Source organism: Sturnus vulgaris, chromosome 1, assembly GCF_052056855.1.
Source record: "Sturnus vulgaris isolate bStuVul1 chromosome 1, bStuVul1.hap1, whole genome shotgun sequence".
Taxonomy (NCBI): Eukaryota; Metazoa; Chordata; class Aves; order Passeriformes; family Sturnidae; genus Sturnus; species Sturnus vulgaris.
Window position 1 is genome coordinate 24459859 of NC_142243.1, and position 20127 is coordinate 24479985.

The window sequence follows — 20127 nt, forward strand, 5'->3', positions numbered from 1 at the left end:
GGCACTGACATTCTGCTCATTAGAGCTGTCTTTTTTGCTCAGGAAAGGAGCAGCTACTCTTCCTACCAGTGGGTGAAAGCCATTAGGCTTGTTAGAAAGGAAAGGTGCAGGAGCCAAGAGGTGTCAGTACACAAATTTACTGTTCAGGGCCACTGTTCAGCCTAACCTCAGCCTGCAGTACTATCTCTTCTCAGCCAGAACAGCAAAACATAGACAGAAGAGGACTTGCACATACTCCACATCCTATCTCAGTATTTGGACCTCTACAGAGCAGGTTATTTGGTCTGTATTAAAGGCAGAAGCACTCCTGTGTTTTCTGGGCTTTCCATGTACTCTTCAGGTTAGAGGAGCTGTGGCTGGTGCTGGAGCAGACAGCAGGAGGGAACAGCAAAGCCAGCTTAGCAACCAGCACCCAGGGACTGGCTCTTTCTCCTCCCATGCTTGCACTTCAGGAGCAGCCTGTCTTTTTTCCTCCACAGTAGTGGAAGAACTGCAGTGAGGAAAAACTACTGCATCAGCTAAAGGATGCAGAGGGACTGGTGGCCAACACAGATCACCAAATGCTGGTGGCAGCATTTGGAGGAGCTGCCAAGATGCTGAAAAGGGCCAGTACAGGCAGGTGCAGGCAGCACAGTGGCAACCCCAGCAGGAGAGATCCACAAACAGAGCCTTTATGGGAATGCCAGCAGCTCTCACCAAGCTGGAGAGCTGATCACAGGCAGGAACTCAGAAGGACAGAAAGCGCAGCAGGAGCTGCTCTGAGGTTAAGGGCATCTACACGAAATGCAAGAAGAGCTCACTCCATGAGCTCCAGCTTCAAAGGACACTGAGTTCAGTTCACTGCAAATGACTGCTAACATCATCCCAAAAACACCAGCTGAAGGAAACGCAGCGGGCTTTTGGCAGTGCAAAACGTCAGTAAGTGGTGCCAGGTAAACATGAAGGGGTGCCTGGTGCACAGCAGTGCCACAGGAATCGACTCCACACCAGCTGAAGTTAAACACAGAACATGTGTGACCATGGCTCAGGGGAGTCACTGCAAAGCCCAGAAATGCTCCCTTTGTGGTGACAGACAATAGGAATTGCTAATGCACTTCCTGCTGAAGGTGTGCAGACGATGTTTCCCACTCTTTAAGAGAAAAGAAAAAGCTTTTCTAAACTTCATTTGAAAGACTCAGTAAGAAACCTCTCCAAAGTGATGCTCTACTCTTTTCTCATTGGATTAAAAAAAAAAATATGAAACTGAAGTAACATTAGGAAATAGCTTTAAGGGGGAAAGGGAAATGAATGAGACTGAAATAACACTTATTCTCCTTCCAGTTATTTTGGAAGCATTAGGGAAAGCCAACAGGAAGCTTTGGAAGAAAAACCCCCAGTACAGATCCTGGGAAGGCCCAGGGGTCGTGACAAGAATGTACATCACACTGGTAGTCAGCAATTCTCATTTACAAAATCAGTTTTCCCATGAGGGAAAAAAACAACCAAACAACAAACCAGAAATCCAGCCAGCACATAGTTCAGTGTCCGATAGTTTAGTCATCTGCAATCTGAAACTGAACTTCAAGTTTACCCTGTGTTAACAACATAGGGTACTCCCCATCACACAGATAAACTAATTTCTCACCTTCACTTCCATTTCCTTTACTATTGTGTAGAAGTCTCATTTTGGAGAGGAAGGCTAAAATACATTTCCATTACTGCAGTTAACCTTTATTGGAACAGTCTTGTTAGCAGATCTAGCAGGAACTAAGTGAGTTCCCAAGGAATCAGATCCTTTCCACAGCAGCAGGTCCTGCCCGTGACGAGCTATAGATCACAGTAGAGAGCTCTGTGGAAGACTGTGCCAATGAGCAGTTTCCCCTCGTAGATGGATGCCACTGAGCTTCCCTGCAGCACAGAGCCATTGTCAGAGTAGACACGTGTCACCACGGGCTCCTCCGAGAGGATGTTCTGGATGCGCAGGACCTGCCAGGGCGAGAGGACACATCTGCTGAAATGGTCACAGGTGACAATGCTCCAGGGATAGGGGAACATCAGCACGTTAACTTAAACTAGTTAGGATGACCAGCTGCTGACAATTGCAACCATGATTCCTGTGAGAGAGCCCTTAGTGAAGCATGGTCCATGAACATTGATTTTTTTTAAGGTGTTGTGCAACATCTGTAAGGAAGAAAGGCAGTCATCCCCACCACTAGGTACCTGCACATTTTTTTTCAGACTAAGAATTTGTTAGTATCTTCTTATTTTCATGTTTTTCCCAGACAGAGTACACAACTGCCTAGTATCATAAATCTATTGCTATTTAACATGGTAATTTTGAGAAATATCTTACAGGGAGCTTCAGACAAGGCTGAAATCAAATGGACAGCAGCCAGCTGCACTCGTAGCCACTATCACTCCAACGCCAGTACCTCACTGATTTCATAGAAAGAATTACAGTCTAACCTACAGGTGAACTACACTTGCACAGATTAATCCTGCCTGTGGACACGTTTCTGGTCACACTTTGTACTCAGTCAATTATGTTTAGTTTGACCAAGAGATGCTGGCTCAGTAATTACTGCAGTTCATCAGAATCTGTGTGCATGTCCACAGCTGCACAGAAAGCAGCCTAAGGAGTCCAAAGTGGCTGAGCTACTGGCTGGAAATTACTTAGTTGTTGCCCAAGGATCTGAATAGATGTTTGTTAGTGAGTATATGCTGTTCAGGCTCTCATTTGAAAGCAAAAGCCAGCTTGGTCTTTGCTTTAACAAAGGCACTTTGTGGCAGGCATTTTCTATGAAATGCAGTTAACTTATACCAGCATAATTTGAACAAAATAACTTTCTGCCATAGACATAGCCAAGAGACCAGTGATGTCTCCCAAAAGGCACCTCAGATGCAGGAAGATTTTCAGGATCATAGTAGAACAGCTTCATCCCATTGGGATGACACCCTGTCCAGATGTCTCCAGTGCGAGGGTCAATAGACAAGTTATCGACCAGAGTGTCCAGCTGCAGGGTCTATCCAACACAGAGGAAAAACAAAAAGTTAAATCAGAAATCGTGGAAGTAAATTACAGCATAACCAACAGACTTGTCTCATCTGACATAACTTAGACTGATTTTTTTTTAAGAAATACTTTTCTGCCATTTCTGTTTTTCTTTTCCACTGGTATGCATCATCCCCACCCCTGTGCTGTGAGAAACCTGCTTGCTGCTCTGAGTTTCCCTCATCAGCTCATTCACACCTACACGTCTGTGGATGCTTTCAGTGCTCTGATCCACACTGCCTGAGGCAGACTTCCACTACAGCTCAACAGCACACCCAAGGATTCCTCCCTGGTTGCTGGTGGGACGGTGGAAGACCTGAAGCTCTGTAACGGGGTGTGCAGGCACCTCTGCAAACCCACAGCAGGAGCCACCCAGATCAGAACTTTACAGATGATCATGCTGAAATATCATGCATTCATCAAACCTATTTTGCCCAAAATCCACTTTTGCCTCTTTTTTTATAGAATAGCAGCACCTTACCTTCACATGGGTTAAACTCCAGTTAGCATGTTTTTCCATGACATAGATATTGTGGTCCAATATATCTGCAACATAGAGGTACCTTCAAAACAAAGAAAAGCAGCTCAATATATGTGAGTAAGCAGACACCAAAACCAGGCAGTTCCTCCTGTGCAAGCCCACACACAGACAGACACTGCAAGCTGGCCATAGGGCACTGAAGCCAACCTGCTGAAGTGCCAGTGTAGCTTCACACTGTGCCAGTTTTCCCATTACAACACTGAAATAAGCCTTGGAACCACAAAGTCACAATTACAAATTATTTTTTTTTAAATCACCTGTTCACACCACAGGACTGGTTGACTCAGTCATACAGATACAAGACTGTAGAGCACTTGTACACTTGTGTTGCACAGGGAGCATCTTCCCTTACATGAACCAGCTCAGACACCTGACCACAGAGTTACCACGTGCACAAATTAGGATCTCCAGATACTTCTGTGTGATCAAATCAAATCTAATGTAAGGACAAACTTACTTTCTATCAGGTGAAATGTTAATTCCATTGGCCGAATAAAACCCAGCTGCTACTTCTTTAACTTCTTTTGGACTGTAGTAAACAACATTTGACCAGGTTAAACCCAAGAACATTTCTAAGAACATCAAGAGGAAGTCAGTGAAGTAGTGGTCATTGGTAGCATAGAAGCTGTCTGGTCCCATGGCAACTATATCATTCACACTAAAAAAAAAGAAATAAAGATATGGAGAAATTAAACAAAATAAAAATTCAAAGAGAGGTATAAAGGAGCATTTTAGGACTGCCCAGAATATAGTCAGGACATGGTCGTCAATACCTAAAAAGAGGCTGCAATTATAGATGTACTTCAAATAGTCATCAAATTATTTAGATTCTTTTTACTTCTATTTTCTACGACCCAGGACTGTGCAGTGCTGAGACCTGAACAGGACGAGTTAGAGATCTGGCTACCTGTCTGTAAGTACATGAAAATTTTTATTACTATTATTATTATTACTATTATTATTTTCTTTTTCATTACATTCAAGTAGAAAACAGAGTAAAAGTAGGTGTTATGACAACTTTATAAATCTGGCTGTATATTTTACAATCATATTGCAGTAGGACAGACCAAAAAAATTTTGTATTTAAAAAAGAAAACCAGAAAAAGCTAAATGTATGTTTATTTTTACAGTGCAGGAAATCCAGAGAATAAAATATCTGGAGACTCATTTCTGCATGGGTTACATGAACATAGGAGAAATGGATGCCAAGCTAATTCACTGGCATCAATCACAGTGCTTAAGACTAATTTAGTGATACAACTTTTAAAAATCTAATTTAGAGAAGAGATTGGAGAAACACTGCTTTTGATTTCACAGACAAGAAGTAATCAATAAGAGAAACAGGGGTGCTGGTTAAAGAGGAAACATGTTAATAATAGCCTAAACTTAAAAATCATCCTACATTAGATTTCACCAATGCAGCCTGATCAGGGGGAAGACTGTATTTGAGTCCAATACCTTATCAGAAGGTCATGTCGAATGGTTTTCAGGTGTACAAGAGAATTGTCATCTTCTACAAACTTAAACAATTCTACTGTGCTCTTCTGGTGGGGATGGTTCACAACAAAGAGGTACACGGTGTCATCTTGGAAAAGAAATGGAAACAGCTGAATTCTCTGCAACAGTTTGTGTGGCTGAGCACCCGCAGCCTGAGGCAGCCTCGAGTACAGAGCACATGCTGAGTTTGGTGCATTTGTCTCTTGGCTCTGCAGAGGGACAAGTACCCATGTTCTGCAAGATGCCTCTGGAACTGGATCCACATCTCCAGCTCCTTTTCTCCCAGGCTGGCTCTACAGGGAATGGCTGTGTTTACTAGATTTTTGCTATTTTTTCCAAGGAAGAAAGAAATTACCACCTCGTCCTTATACCCAAGCCACTGGGTTTTACAATCCATGAAACAGCCCCAGTCAGCTGCAAGAAGGGTTTGTGGCCAAGGCAGTTTGGGCTCTTGGGTTTGTCTACCACATCCCCTGGGAGAGTGGAAGGAACATCCCTTTCCTGCATTCTATGCAAGGCTGCAGCCCATCTGCCCTGCCCTGCCCTGCTGGTAGGACCCTACATTCGCCACCACTGATTTCCCCAACACCTTCCCTTAAAGGTGACTGTATGGGGATGCAGGTCAAGCTGCAGCAATTGTTCTCTTTATATTTGCAAAATTCTAATTGCTCTGCTAAAACCCCCAGTGAAAGGACAGGGAAAAGGACACTTTATTGGTAATCAGAGCCTGACATAGGAGAACATATCTTGGAGATGAAAACTTGGCTTGGCCAAAGAGTAACAGAGTTTCTGGTAATTTACAGAGATTTGATAATTTACTGTTTTGCCACAAAAGTTTCCATGCTGGGCACTATTAGTTGGTGAAGGATGTATCTCCTCAAAACACTTGAACCCACTGTGAGACAGATGTAAACACAAAATCAATTTCCTGTGGTTTTCAACTATAACCTTTACCATGTTTTCTTTCCTTTTAATATCCAGGTCACCTTTTCTGTTTCAGACAGACTGAAATCATGTGCAAGTGTGTTTCCTTTAGCAACTGACATTTAGAAAGAACACAACAAAGGTAAAAAAACCCCCCAAACCTTTTTGTCTCCCAGTAAGAACAACCATTGGGGGTGAAGGGCAAGGCTGCAAACGGATTCCTGATTGTGCTCTCTAGGCTGATATTTGCCACCACCTCGAGCTCTTTACCTCTGTCTATATAGGTGCTGATTCCATGAGGGTTAAACGATGCCAGATCAAACCCTCGGCTGATTCTCAGCTCCACTGCTCTGGGATTGTCTTCATTCAAATCCATCAAAAATATTTCACCTGGCTTATCTGGAGCAAAGCTCTTTAATCCTGGATATTTCAAGCCCTGTTGAATCCAAACATAAGAAAATAATTGCTGGATAAAAGGTAAACAAGAGCATCACTGGGCTGAAGAAGCTGGGGCCTTGATGAGACTTGCAAGCACACGAGAGGATGTGTGTCCCTCTGCTTCAGCCTGCAGAGAGGTGAGGGAGCTGGGGGACGGCTCTGCTCCCCCTGGCCGTGTAGGGCACAAGGAGCCGTGCCCAAAGCACCACAGCCACACCTCGTGTGCCTGCAAACTGCCACACCGTGGGGACAAAGTGATCAGCATCACTGACTGCATCACACGTGGAGAAGCCATGGGAAGCAGCAGCAGCAATGCAACAGCTCACAATTCCAGGCATGGATTTTACAACATTATCATCACCTCGGTGCCCCTGGAGCACACAGATGAGAACATCAGCTTTTGTTTTATAAAATAATCGCCAGCCATCCTAATTGCAAAGAAAAGGTTGAAAACCTATCTCCTAAAGGCTAAAAAAGTCAGGAACAGCAAAATTGATACATAAAATTTGATTTTTTTTTTTTTAAGTTAGGGAATGAACACATCTTCTTAACATGGCAGAGGATTGACATTTCAACATTTCAGTGAAGTAGCATGAAAGAAAGTCAAGGTCATATGGCCAGGTAAGTCAGTGTGATAGGATACCTGTGTCAGAGCCACCAACACAACTTCTGTGTCAAGAAGCATGCTTGCTCAAGCAGAGGGGAATGACAGCTAAGCCAACACAAAACTGTTCTTTGGGAGCCAGTCAGCCTTGTAGAAAAGAGCCCTTCCTGCTGTTTTCACCTGTGACTTCTGCAGAGAAGGAAGCAGGCAAGGCCCAGCATGGGGAGGTGGCATGGGAACTTACAGAGCTGATGAAAGCCAGTCCATTGGGAAGTATATCGATATCTTCTGAACCAGTTTCTGCAAAACAGAGATAAACAGGGGTTTTCAGGTGATATTAAGTATTTCCCATTGGAAAAAACTCCATATTAAGTGCAATTCCAGCTCTCATGAATGACCCTTTCTAATATGACCATGCAAATGATGAAGTTTGGTGGAAAAGATCACACTGTGTTAAAAGTGGTAGCAGAAGACAGCACATCAGGTTAGGAAACAGTACTGGGGTATGCCTCTTTTGGGAGCCTAGGGGTGCCCTTGCAGTGGCCAGGCAATCTCCTACCCAGCTCCATGTGCCCCTAGATGCTGTGAGATGGATCACCAGGTGTGGGATGAATCACCAGCTCCTGGGAATGTGTTCTGCAGCAAGCAATTAATGTGGGCATGGAGATTTCCAGGGCAGGACCATACCCGTGACTCAGGGCTCAGGATTGCATAAGGCAGCTGTGGGAATTGTGCACACCAATTCTCCTGTTTAAGCTGGGACACTTCACAAAGATGGATTGCCAAATATTTAGTTAAAGCTCTCAAGTGACAGAGAACCTACCATATCTGTAACAGCTAAGGGCTTTCATAGTTAGACCTCACTTTCAACAACAGGTAATCACTTCCAATATTGCCAATTCCTGTAGCTCCTGTAATATTTTTCCCTGCTAAGAAAGGAAGATAAAATAAAAACCCTTTAGTAAGAACACTAGAGCAATTTTAGGCTTTCATCAAGCACTCTCCAAAGAGCTTTTAGTCCAATGCTGAAGCCCATTTGCCATCCCATGTTTCCACCACTCCCTTGAGAAGCCTCCCCTCTCATCTCCAAATCACCAGCAAAAACAGCATTCCTCAGAAGCCACTTTCCAGATGATGAGGGGAAACCACTCAGGAGCATTTGCTTAAAGAAAATTATTCAGCAGGTTTTCTTTATCAGACCCATCAACACGAGGTTTTTCCACCCAGCTTGTCCCATGCCTCCACACCTCCTCCTGCTTTGCCACAGCCACACGTCTGAGCCTGCATGGGTCACACAATCCCTTGCACCTCAACACCTCCTCCCAAGGAAGCACCTGAAAATTTGAGCAGGTGCTTTTTGCTTTTAAGCAACTACTATTGATCCAAGCACTGGTTTGGCTGGGCTGCAATTTATCCTGGGATCACTGACTGCCTCTGTGGAGAGGAACCTGAACCCCAAATTCACCCATCCAGGAAAGTTCCTCCCTCAGCGCTGGGAAGATACAGTGGCACAAATTCCTACTTCTGCCCAGGGCCAGCTCCTCCTCAGCCTCAGCAAGATCCATTCCACGACAGCAACAAGCAGAGCATCCCTGCCTTCTGAAGAGCAAAAAGTCTGAAGATGTATTTTGGGAGTAGTCAGCTGTTATCCCACCCCTGCGTTTTGTTCTGAACTTTGACTAACTCAAGCAGGAGACAACATCTGCATTCATCTGTCCAAAGACATTTAGAGCCTGTATTTTCCAATTAAAGTTTTGAATTGTTTGGGGTTTTTTTTCGTTTTGTTTTGTTTTTTTTCTCAGCTCAGTTTACTCTCTGGTTTAAGCCACAAACTCCTTTCCTTTGCCCCAATCTCTTCAAGTCTGGGTTAATTTATAAAATGGGGTTATGGCAATTCTCCACTTCCCAGGATTGCTGTGAGAATAATAGCATAAATAAATGCTGAGAGGCTCAATTGCCATGGTGACATGAGCTGGACAGGCAGCTTTTACTGGCAGCACACAGTGGTGAGTGAATAAACAGAGATATAATCATTTATCGCTACTGAATCAGTGAGGCTGCCAAGCAGAAAGATGAGCAGCCTAATTGGGAGCAGAGAACTAAAAACTGCAAGTTTCCTGTGGAAGGAGGGCTCTGAGAGCCCTGCACCCAACTGCTCCAAGAGAAACTGCCCAGCAAAGCACATTTTGGGCACTCCATGGCCAGGTCATGGAATGTGTGGAAGGCAGTGGTGTCAGGAGAGCAGTGGAATATGCTGACTCAGCACAGCCCTGCTGATCCAGCACCACCAAGGAGGGGCTGCACACACACAGCTCTGGGACTCCTGCATGCCCTGTTTTGGGAGGGCTCTGTGCTGCTGCTGCAAGTGCTCTATGAGCCAGGAGATTTAGGAACTGACTCCCTAGGTGTCACTTATATATGTTGTTTAATTGTATCACTGAGCCCAGCTTGTCGATGGGATTACCTGAAGAGGTGCCATTTAAGAAAAATTAGAAGATAGTGTGAAAAACTGCTGCCTACTTTAGAAATGTTGGCTTTTTGCTGTTCTTTATTTATCTTAGTATGATGTATTCTGCAGGTGAATCTAACGAAAAAACCTTGGATTTAATGTCCAAAAGTGTGACACTGTTTTGCCCACATCTCACGAATTGTTCCAAGATACAAGTATTTCTAGCAGCTTCTGTAGTAGCTTCTTGAACTTTAGGAATTAGAACAGGAGATATGGTTAGTTTGTTATAAGCCAGTAACATGGTGAGACACCAATAAAAGTCAGAAGCTAGTGTTTATTCTGCAAATATAGCCTTTCCTACATATTTATGAATGAGGCTTAGGACAAACTGCAATTTTTTGTTTGTTCAATGTTTGCATCTGTGTTTATATTGCACAATATTTGAAAAGCAGAATAGATTAAAGGATTAAAGTCTTTTAAAAGACACAAAAAAGATTAAACTGTGCAGAGCGAAAAGGATCCAACAGAGAAGTCTTCCATGTATTCTGTTAGCTTCACTTACTATAGATCCATCACTTATAATTCACAGACTATACCAGAGGTCTGTTCTTCTATGTACAGAACGGATAGTTTAAAATTATTTTGCTCAGATCCAGCTGATCCAGCTCTGGGACCTACATAGCATTTAAGAGTTCAGAAGGACTGATTTAAATATTAAAATAAAGATACACTGTTTTTTAAACTTTATCCTAGCATTTTAAAGGAAAAAGGCTCAGGAGGCCAAGATGTCCATGTACAAAGACATCCTTACACAAAGTCACCCACACAAACAACCTTAGTGAGTACAGCAGTGTGAGTTTGCACAATCCTTTGTTACTTCTCTTTCTGCCACACTGGACCTGCTAAACTGATTTTTGGCATTTTTATTTTACTAATGAGCAGCAAACTGCAGAGCAAAGGCAAGGCAAGGTGTTCTGTTCACACAGTTCTCTGTGTGAAGAGACAGCATTAGAGGAGCCAGCAAGAAGCAGAAATGAAGCTCTGTAAATGGATCCACTGCCTCTAAGCAGAGATAGGCTCTCAGAAATAACTTAATCCACATGTAAATGTCAGGAGCAAAAACCAAGATACTGTTCAGAAATGAAACACAATTCTATTTGTCTTTTCCAAGTTTTCTTCTTTCCTCAGCAGAATAATCATGTTGCAAAAAAAGTCTTATAAAGATTGCAATAGTGATATGCTTAAAAAATTACTCAGAAATTATATTAATCACCATCAAACAAGCATCATTCATAAGCTTGTATGACTAAATTACAACTTAATCTAGAAGACTTGGAAATACTTTTTAATGCAATTTTTCTGTACCTATTTTCAAGCACAAGAACTCTGTGTATACTCATTCATAGCAGCAATTTGGCTTTATAAAGATGTTTGAATCCTGACACAAGGAAGAAATTAGGTTTATGAAAGCAACTCACTGACTCAGCAAGCTCAAAGGCAAGGCTGTAAAAGTTCATCCAATGACTTTTTACACATGAAAAATCCAATATAATTTAAGACACTTCCAAAGTACTAAGGAGGGGGAAATCCTTAGCCATCAAGCCTGCATTGAGTTCTTTTGGGAGAAAAGGAGACACAAAAAAGCTATCCATTTCATAAACTGGTTATCCTAAACAGAGAGAAAAAAACCAAGACAGAAATGCTGCTGTGTGCTAAACACATGGCCCAAAGTACAAAGTCAACATTTCAGCCACTCTGTTAAACCTCTCTGCAAACCAGACTAAGATGACAAACATGACCCCTGGCTCTTTGGAACCGCACCGCTGCATTGCACAACCACGCCGAGCTCCCGCCCGCCACCAGCACCAGCCGGCCCCGAAATATCCCCAAAATGTGGCACCAAGGAGGGACAACCTGGCTGGCATTTAGCAGCTGCTCCTTCTCCATGTGCCTGTGGCCCTCCCCTAAAGCTCCCTCCCTTGCAGCATGTCCCATCTCCAAGATGTCACCAGCTGACAGCCTCCTGTAGGTACCTGCCTGAAGAGCCAGCACACCCTCATCTAAAAGCCAAATCATTCCCTAAGTGGCTTAGCAATGGGCAAGTGTTTGCAAGGTACTCAATTTCCAAAAAAAGGAAAAGAAACTAAATACCAACTTATACCAAACTAGTTTTTCAGCATCATTTTCTTCCTGCAGTTTCTCCCTATTTCCAAGTCCAAGTAGCAAATGAAAGTCAAATCAGCACTTTGTTTTTTGGGATCAGGCTGAGAAGCTGGCTTTAAGGAGCCATTACAAAAGGAGTTTGGACAAAAGCAAAGCACTCAGTTATTTTAAGCACGTACCGATCCCTTTAATGAGCCAGCAGTTCGGGAGGCTCACTGGGGCCACTTCCCGGGAAGCATTGAGTCTGTTCCTGCAGGAGGAAAGGACAGGGTTAAACAGCACACAGCCAGTTTTGGAACAGGTAACGTTCCTAGTTTTCAATTCTATTGTCTGCCATATTGCAGCAACAAATCAGCTGTAAAATACTGAATAAGCAAACTCCAGAACCAACAGCAGCAACTGCTCCAAATCACTGCAATGGTTACACATGACCAAGGATTAAGTGATTCTTCTGCACTGAGTAACTTCAGAAACTTCATTTTGTTCATGAGCTTCAGCAACAAGCTTTTATGACCCACTGCAGCTCAGATTATAAAATAACATAACCACACTTCCTTCAGTTTTCAGATACCTAAATATACAAGCACCCTGCAGTTAGGACCAACATTTCACAGGAGAAGAGGTGATCTTCTGCTGCAACCCACTGCCTACTTTTGGTGACCAGGCCACCAGCAGTTGCCCTTTCTTCATTTTTGTCTACTTCAAAGGTAACAATGGCACTATTGCAAGGCAGGAGTGCTCATTTCCTTACAACAAGCAGGACTTGGTAGGATGGTTTCCAGCAATTACCTTGTCCCCTCCTCTTCACTCCTGGTAACCACCCCAAGCATTACCCTTCATCAGTGCTTATTTCATTAATGAATGCACATGAAATTCCACCTCTGGCCCATACTTCACTGGACAAACAGATACAGACAGGCACACAAATTCATATTTCTCCATTTCCTCCGTTCCAAGTTGTTTGCAACTCTGCATGAACGACACATTACAACTGGGAGGCTTGACCATGCTGTTCTGCAGTGACACAAGAAAATATGTTGCATTTCTATGTATTCTAGTGTGCTAGAATATTTCTTTCTCTTTTTTTCTGCCCAGAAGGAAGCATTTAACCTAATGTAGTAACTCCTTTGCATGACTACCATATGCATGTGCTGAGGTTATTGCTGCAACCACAGGAAATTCTGAATGCAAAGATCCCATAGCAAAACTTTGCCATGTTTATGTTATAGTTTTAGGCATAAACATAAACTAAGCAGCATTATCAGTCAGTGATATGAAAAATATGTGATACAGTTGAGCACTGTATGGTATGTCAGTCCTGCATTTTTTTTAATCACTTAAACATGAATTGTAAATTGCTTCAGTGCTGTATCACTGACACAGGTTGTTAATGTAAGGCCAAAAGAAAAGAAGAAAAACAGCAAAAAGTGCAGACGACAGCAAGGGAAAGGAGCCAAGTTAAACCCTCCCAAGCCCTCTCTCCCAGCACAGGAGAACTGACAGGACCACGCTGGCTCCCAGCCCACACATGGCACAGGAGGGATATCAGCTGCCCCCTTACCCACCAGCATCCTGCCACAGCCAAACCCTCCAAGCCCTCGAGGGTGGCTCAGGGTGATCCTGTCTGAAGTTGCACTGCTGCCTGCTTAGGGCTTTTCCCTTCCCTACTTTCATCAGCTTCTCCCTGACCGGCTGCAAACCACCCTGAGCCAAAGCACAGCAGGAACTCGGCCAGCACCCAGCAAGGGATGATGATATCCCAACAACATTCCCAGGGAAACACTTCATGGGCTGGAATGAGAGTAATTCAAAGGGACACCAGTCACAAGCCTGCAGCATATATACAGGCTTTTCCAAAATGTGTCAGTTTATCTAGCTCAGACAGCCTCAGCCATGCAGCCAGATGGCCTCGATTACTAACTGGCCATACTAAGAACGGCCTGGAATATGGAGGACCTGCAATATGTGCAGGATGCAATTTCAAATAAAGCAAGAGTTTTTGCTACTTGGTGCAACCCCAGTGCATAGCACCTTTTCCGTCACAGTTTCTCTTTCCAGTTTCAGTCCTCCACCTGCTGTCCTACTTCATAGACCACAGGCCTTCCCTTTGCTTCAGAAGGAATCCATTGTATATTCAAAGACCTCTCTCTCTTTTAGATTTCCTCATCTCTAGACTAACCAATCATGAATCTTTCGGGGTTTGATTCTGGGTTGGTTTTTTTTTGTTTGTTTCTTTCTTTTTAAATTCAGAATGAACTGCAGAAAGTCTTTGTTGGATTCCTGCCCTTTGGGTAGGAGATGAATAAAAGAGACCCTTGGCAAGAGCTAACACCACCCACAGTTCCTCCTCTCAAGACTGTGTTAAATTACTTTTAGAGTACTTTGTGATCTGAAGTTGTGTGTTTCCAAACTTGGCAACTGTCTTAAGACTGCTGGTACATTGCAGTTTGCAGGAAACACAGCACACACAGGAAAAACCTGCAAAGAGCTACAGAGGCAGGGGAATCCTTTTTCTCCACGGAGATTCTCCTTTACCAGATTCCTAGCATTTCATCTATTTGTTCAGTTTGAAGGAGAGGTGGAGTCCCCTGCTCTTCACAGCACTTTGAAATGGCTCACCCCACTAAAGCCTGGGAGTATCTTCCATTTCTGCTATCCCAGTTTATGCAACTCCAGGGCAGGAGGGCCCCGTTACCACCGTGGCTGTCACCAATAACACTCATGGTGGATTTACTGCAACAGGCAAACTCATCCATGCCAGGTACCAGTGTCCAGGCAGTGAAGCTCTTGTTCTGTAATTGAACACAATTACTATCTACCCAAAGTTCAATTAGCTGGATGCCATTGCTTTGAAATCAGACATTTGGAGTCCTTGTGAACATAAGCAAAATTACAATGACTTAGTCACCTTCCAATAAAGTAACTCAGCATCACTTTTGTGACCTGAAAGCATGAGTTACACATTTGGGAGCTTTCAGGACAGAAGCTGCTCTAAGACCAGTGCCCACATTCATACCTCATGGCATGAGGTATGTGAAATGGAGCATGATGTGGCTGGTTATTCCAGCTCACAACAAGTGAGGTCACAACTTAGGATCACCAAAGCCTGTGCTGCATCAGACAAAACCACATCTACATAGGAGCTACTGTTATCCAGAGGTCAGCTTTGGTAGAACATAATCCAAGTTTCTGGCAAAGTGGTTTGGGGTTTGGTCAGTCAGGAGCTCAGGTAAATTCAGACAGTGCTTTTGGCACATCCCCAGGGCACCTTCTCCCTTTGTCCCCCTTGCTTCCAACATCATCCTGGGGAGGATTTTATATCCACTCAGTGCAAAGTGCATTTCCGCTGCATACATGGTCCCGAAGTCAGTTTATGCTGAAACCAGATGTAAAGGGCATCACAGCGCCTACATTTTGAAAAAAACGATTCCCTTGATAACGCTGACAGCAATGACGATGATGATGAAGAACCCTTTCCCTCCGGCTGACACTGCGCTGATGCAGGTGTTGGCTAAATTGTGCCCGAGACCGGGAGTTGCGGTGTCTTCCCGCTGGGAGGGCGAGACGGCTGAGTCCCGCATTGGGACCCGGCTGAGCCCCGCACTGGGACCCGGCTCAGTCCCGCACTGGGACCCGGCTGAGTCCCGCACTGGGACCCGGCTGAGTCCCGCATTGGGACCCGGCTCAGTCCCGCATTGGGACCCGGCTCAGTCCCGCATTGGGACCCGGCTGAGTCCCGCATTGGGACCCGGCTCAGTCCCGCATTGGGACCCGGCTGAGTCCCGCACTGGGACCCGGCTCAGTCCCGCACTGGGACCCGGCTGAGCCCCGCACTGAGACCCGGCTCAGCCCCGCACTGGGACCCGGCTCAGCCCCGCACTGGGACCCGGCTCAGCCCCGCGGGATCCCACCCGGGGGTCGCCTCTGTCCCACCCCGCCGGGACCCGCAGCTCCGAAGGGCCGCTCACCCACCGAAAGGCCAGCAGCCGCTCCGCCGCCAAGGCTGCCGCTATCCCGACGAGAGCCACCGCCAGCAGCTTCCCCATGGCTGCTCCCGGCTCCGCCGCTCCCGTCCCGGCCCGGCCCGTCCCGTCCCGCCCCCGGGGCCCGGCGCTGCCTCGCTCGCCCCCGCCCCGCCCGGCCGTGCCCGCGGCACCGCGCCAGGCTGGGCTCTCTGCAGGCTCCCTGCTGCTGCTCCCGTGGGGAAGGGAGGGAACAACTTCCAGCTCCGTTATAAAGAAATGTATGCGTTGTACAAAAACAAGTGTGTCAGAGTTAGGCATGATGCAGAATGTTCAGGTACTCCTTGTGCACCTCTGCCGGGATGTACACGCTGTTATGTGTACACTCGTACTAAAGTTTACCCCCCCCCCAATGATGTTTCTTCCACTGCCACTCTCCTTCCAATATCCTCTGTGCAGGAGAAGGGCTGCAGAACCCACTTCAGGGCTCCAAGGTTCCTCCATACAGCAATGTGCTTCTGCACCAACTTCAGTGCTGGCCTCTCTGTGCTTTCTGCTTTTTGGAGGAACACATCTGGCAGGTTAAAGACCTCCCTCAGCAGATCTTTCCCTCCCCTGCACAATGAATGTCCTCACCTGCACACATGCCTTTGCACTTTTCTGAACGTCTGAGCCATCACTTAAAAAGGCTTTTCTGCTCTTCTTGCCCCTACCCTTGCCTTTGAGGCCAAGCAGATGCTCCACACTTAGTAGTACTTCAAGTGTGTCAGGGAAGAGGAGGGACACTAAAATACCTTTCATCCTCGATTTTGGAATACTCCTTTTCCCTTTTCTGGTCCTTGATTACTTTTAAATTATAGATAGATGAGGTTTTTTTGGGAGGAATGCATGGGGTTGTGATTCAAGTGCAGGATTTGGTAGTTGGCCCTTGTTGAACCTTATACTATTGGCATCAGCCCGGGGATCCAGTCTGTCCAGATCCTGCTGCGGAGCTTTCCTGCCCTCCAGCAGATTAACACTCCCACACAGCTTGGTGTTGCCTCAAACTTACTGATGGTGTCCTAGATTTCTACATCCAGATAAATATATTAAACAGGACTAGACCAAATACTGAGCCCCAGCGAACACCACTCATCCACCAGCTGGATTTAACTCCATGCACCACTACTCTCTGGGTCCAGCCATCCAGATAGTTTTTTCACCCAGTAGAGACTATACCCATCCAAAACATGAGGAGTTTCTCCAGGAGAATTCTGTGTGAAATGATGTCAAAGGATTTTAAAAGTCTAGGTAGGCACATCCACAGCCTTTCCCTCATGCACTAGGCAGGTCACCCTGTCATAGGAAGAGACCAGGTTTGCCAAGCAGGATCTGCCTTTCCCAAGCCCGTGGTGGCTGGGCCTGATCCCCTGCTTGTCCTGCACATTCCATTTGATGTCGCTCTAGATGATCTGTTCCATGGCCTTCCCTGGCACTGAAGTCAGGCTGCCAGGACTGCATTGCAATACTCTGGTTGTGCCAGCCTCCCCACCCTGTTTCCATGATGGCACTGTATCATAGTTTTTCTTGCTACATAATGAATTCCTGCTCCTCCCTTTTGTTGTCCATGCTGCATGCATTGGTGCAGATACGTTTGATTTGGAGTATTGTTAGGCTAGAAGCCCTAAGTCCTGCATGACCATTTTCACACACTTCTGTGATTTCTAACACCTCCATAACACCTGCACCTCTGCTGCCACGTGGATCTCCATCCATCTCCATCCCCCTGCCACTGAGGCAGCAGAATAAAAGAGCATGCTGGCACACCATCCATCAAACATTGATGTACTGCCTCCAGGCTCATCTGTAACTAGACAGGTTTTATCCTCTTTCCCCTTCAAATCTAGTTTAAAGCTCTTCCAATGAGCCTTCCTAACTGGGCAAAGAGACCAGGCATATCCTGTCTGTCACAAACAGACCTGCTGTCATGTCGATTGACCCATGAGCAAAAAAACCAGATTCTTCTGGTTTCTTATCTTAGGTTTCATACCAAGACCACTTTCCTAGCATAGTAGTTTTCATTTATTTATTTGCACTGCAGTTTAATTTGCAAAAGCACATACTGCTTACTGTCCAGAACTCAATTTTGAGGCAGGGTGGGAGCAATTAATCTGATAAAATATCAGTGTCTGCAGGGGAGATGAAGACATCAGAACTGGTCATAAGATTGCAGAAGTGGCCATACTGTGTCAGATCAAGGCTTCAACTCAACTTCTAATAAAGGCAGTAAGCATGGGCTTAGGAAGAGCAAGGAAATGGTGGGCAAGCTGGATAAATCCCCCAAGTTTCTTTCCTAGCTCTTAATTCTTTTTAGCTCAGTATGATGAGGTTTACCTTTTTAGTAATCCCTAACAGAATTATCATTCAAGTACTTTCCTGTCTTTCTATGAAGTGAGTTGTGCTTTTACTGTACTTTTTGCTGGTCTCAAGCCACCTAGGCACCCTTTATGGTCATGGCAGGAAACAGTTACTTTGAGGTAGCCATTCATATAAAAGGTGCCTAAAATAGATCACGAAATCTTTCCTAAGAACTGGACATTTCTCTGCATTCATTGGAAAAGAGCCTACAGTGACTAATTCAAGTGCAGAAATCTGCTCTGCAGATGCCTGAAGGCAGATGGAATGAATCTCCCTTGAAGTCTCTGCTTATCAAGTCACCCTTGACTGAAGGAAGACTCTGGGCTTCTCAGCAGCCTCCCTCCTCAGCACATCCCAGCCAGCCTGGGGTCTGCCCACTGGCACTGTCACATCCACTCTGGCTTCCCCTCACCAGCACCCCTGGCTGGCCGAGTGGCTGCAGCAATGCTGGAAAACTCTTGATTGCTTTTCGGTCTGTTGCAAATCCTCCTTTGCTTTGGGGCACTCAGGAGAGACCTGGGGGTGACCTCCTGCCACATTGCATAATGACTAAAAGCAGGAATGAGTTGTGTGCACATAATCAGCTGGAGAGGGATATGCACCAAGCCTGGTCGTGGAGGAAGTGAGCAGAGCAGGGAGACAAGAAAAGTCTTATGCTAATTAAGTCATTTAGACTCCAGTCAGTGAAAGAAAAGAAACCCTCAGTAAACAAGTCCAAGGGTGGATTTATTCCATCTGGGAAAGCAGGCATGAAGTAGGACAAATAGCAATCTGTAGATGCCTAGGCTTCCTCTCTCCCTGTCTCTCCTGGCTGATGGAAATGAGACAGTTTACTGAGAAAATAAAAGGGAGCATTTAAATTACTGAAGGCAAAGAGAAATCTTTCTACTAAAATTTTTTGAAGTCTTAAATCTTTCACTTGTAAAAGATGTGCCCTTTACATGTGTTTCTCTATCTCATATCATCATCTTTTTTAACAGGTAAGATACAAAAGCTATGTACACACAGATTTGAATTTCATAACTATTTCAAAATGCATCCTTCTTGAGTCATTAATGAAACACAATATGTTTTACTAAACAAACTTTTAAAAAGCCAAACGTCTCTTTTTATCCAGATTTTACTCTGTTATAGTGATATTAATCTGAAGTAAATCCACCGATATCTGCGTTGCCAACATATTTACAATGAATTTACACTAAAGATGAAATGTCAGAATATGATTCTAGAGCACTTTTGGGGTGCCTATCTGACTAAATACAAAAGCCTACAATGCAGGTGTGATAATATTAAGTGGATCCTTCAGTTCATGGAGGGCACTGAGGGCCCCAAGCTCTGGAGGACATTGAGGGCAGATCTGATTGACAGCCCTTGAGGAGTCAGGCAGTGCTCAGTGACCCAGAGCTGCTCTACAAATACTGAATGAAATTCAGAAGAGGACATGTGGGTGTGAAGATAAGGAAGACGTTGCTATAGTTTAACTGTAGAAACAAGCAGAAGATGTCAACACAGTGTGGAAAGGTTCAAAGAGAGTCTAATGGGATCTTAAACTGAAGTCACTGGTTTTGCTGAATTCAGATCTTAAAACTGGGTTAATGTAAAGGCCACATCCATCAGATTGCTGCTGACATGCAGATGCTGAACTAGCTTCAAGTAAAAATAAAAACTGGCAGGCAAGAAAGCTGTCTCCCACAAAACTGGGCAGAAATCACAAGCAAAGCCTATGGTTTGCCAACTGAAAGGTGGGGGAAAAGGCTTCTAAAGCTGCAGATCATGGAAATGACAAGATTCTCTACAAATGCTGTGGCTTAAAACCACTTTAACCCTGTTAGCTGATCAAAGGGAAATTGCAGATGGCCTGCTCAAATATCTCAGCAATATCTTAAACCTTGCATTCTTTAGCCCTGTTAGAGTTAAAAGCCACTTCTCGGCTCCCCATTCAAAAACCAGGAGCAGAGATTCCTACAGCATCTTGGCTGTTGCCACAGAGCAAGGCAAAGTCCCTACTCACACCCTACCACTGCACATAAATACAGTGTCACCAGCCAGTTAGAAAACATGAGTTCACTACTATCACCTAATAAAGAGATTGCTACCTCAAGGCATTCAAGAAGACAGATG

General features: G+C 44.8%; 1 protein-coding gene across 2 annotated transcripts; it reads right to left on the reverse strand.

Moving 5' to 3' along the window:
* Positions 1-1299: 1299 nt before the first annotated feature.
* On the reverse strand, positions 1300-15744 carry LOC106864407 (serum paraoxonase/arylesterase 2). 2 transcript variants are annotated; one of them, XM_014878511.2, is made up of 9 exons: positions 15620-15744; positions 11827-11897; positions 7280-7335; positions 6264-6429; positions 5031-5157; positions 4030-4230; positions 3513-3594; positions 2874-3002; positions 1300-1965 (listed from the first exon to the last, which is right to left on the reverse strand). In XM_014878511.2, the coding sequence occupies exons 1-9, from the start codon at positions 15691-15693 to the stop codon at positions 1807-1809; spliced, it is 1065 nt and encodes a 354-aa protein (XP_014733997.2). In that variant the 5' UTR covers positions 15694-15744; the 3' UTR covers positions 1300-1806. The 2 variants fall into 2 exon arrangements, with proteins under 2 accessions (XP_014733997.2, XP_088018009.1); XM_088161883.1 differs by lacking the exons at positions 11827-11897; positions 15620-15744 and adding an exon at positions 7859-7959.
* Between the last annotated feature and the right edge of the window lie 4383 nt (positions 15745-20127).

What these genes read in the sequence shown, in the direction of transcription:
- LOC106864407 (XM_014878511.2), bottom strand. Translation starts at nt 15,693, where the DNA reads ATGGGGAAGCTGCTGGCGGTGGCTCTCGTCGGGATAGCGGCAGCCTTG. An exon ending in GAGCGGCTGCTGGCCTTTCG is followed by an intron (nt 11,898 to 15,619) that starts GTGGGTGAGCGG and finishes TTCCTCCTGCAG; the next exon opens with GAACAGACTCAATGCTTCCC. An exon ending in CGACATGACCTTCTGATAAG is followed by an intron (nt 4,231 to 5,030) that starts GTATTGGACTCA and finishes CTTTTTTTTTAG; the next exon opens with TGTGAATGATATAGTTGCCA.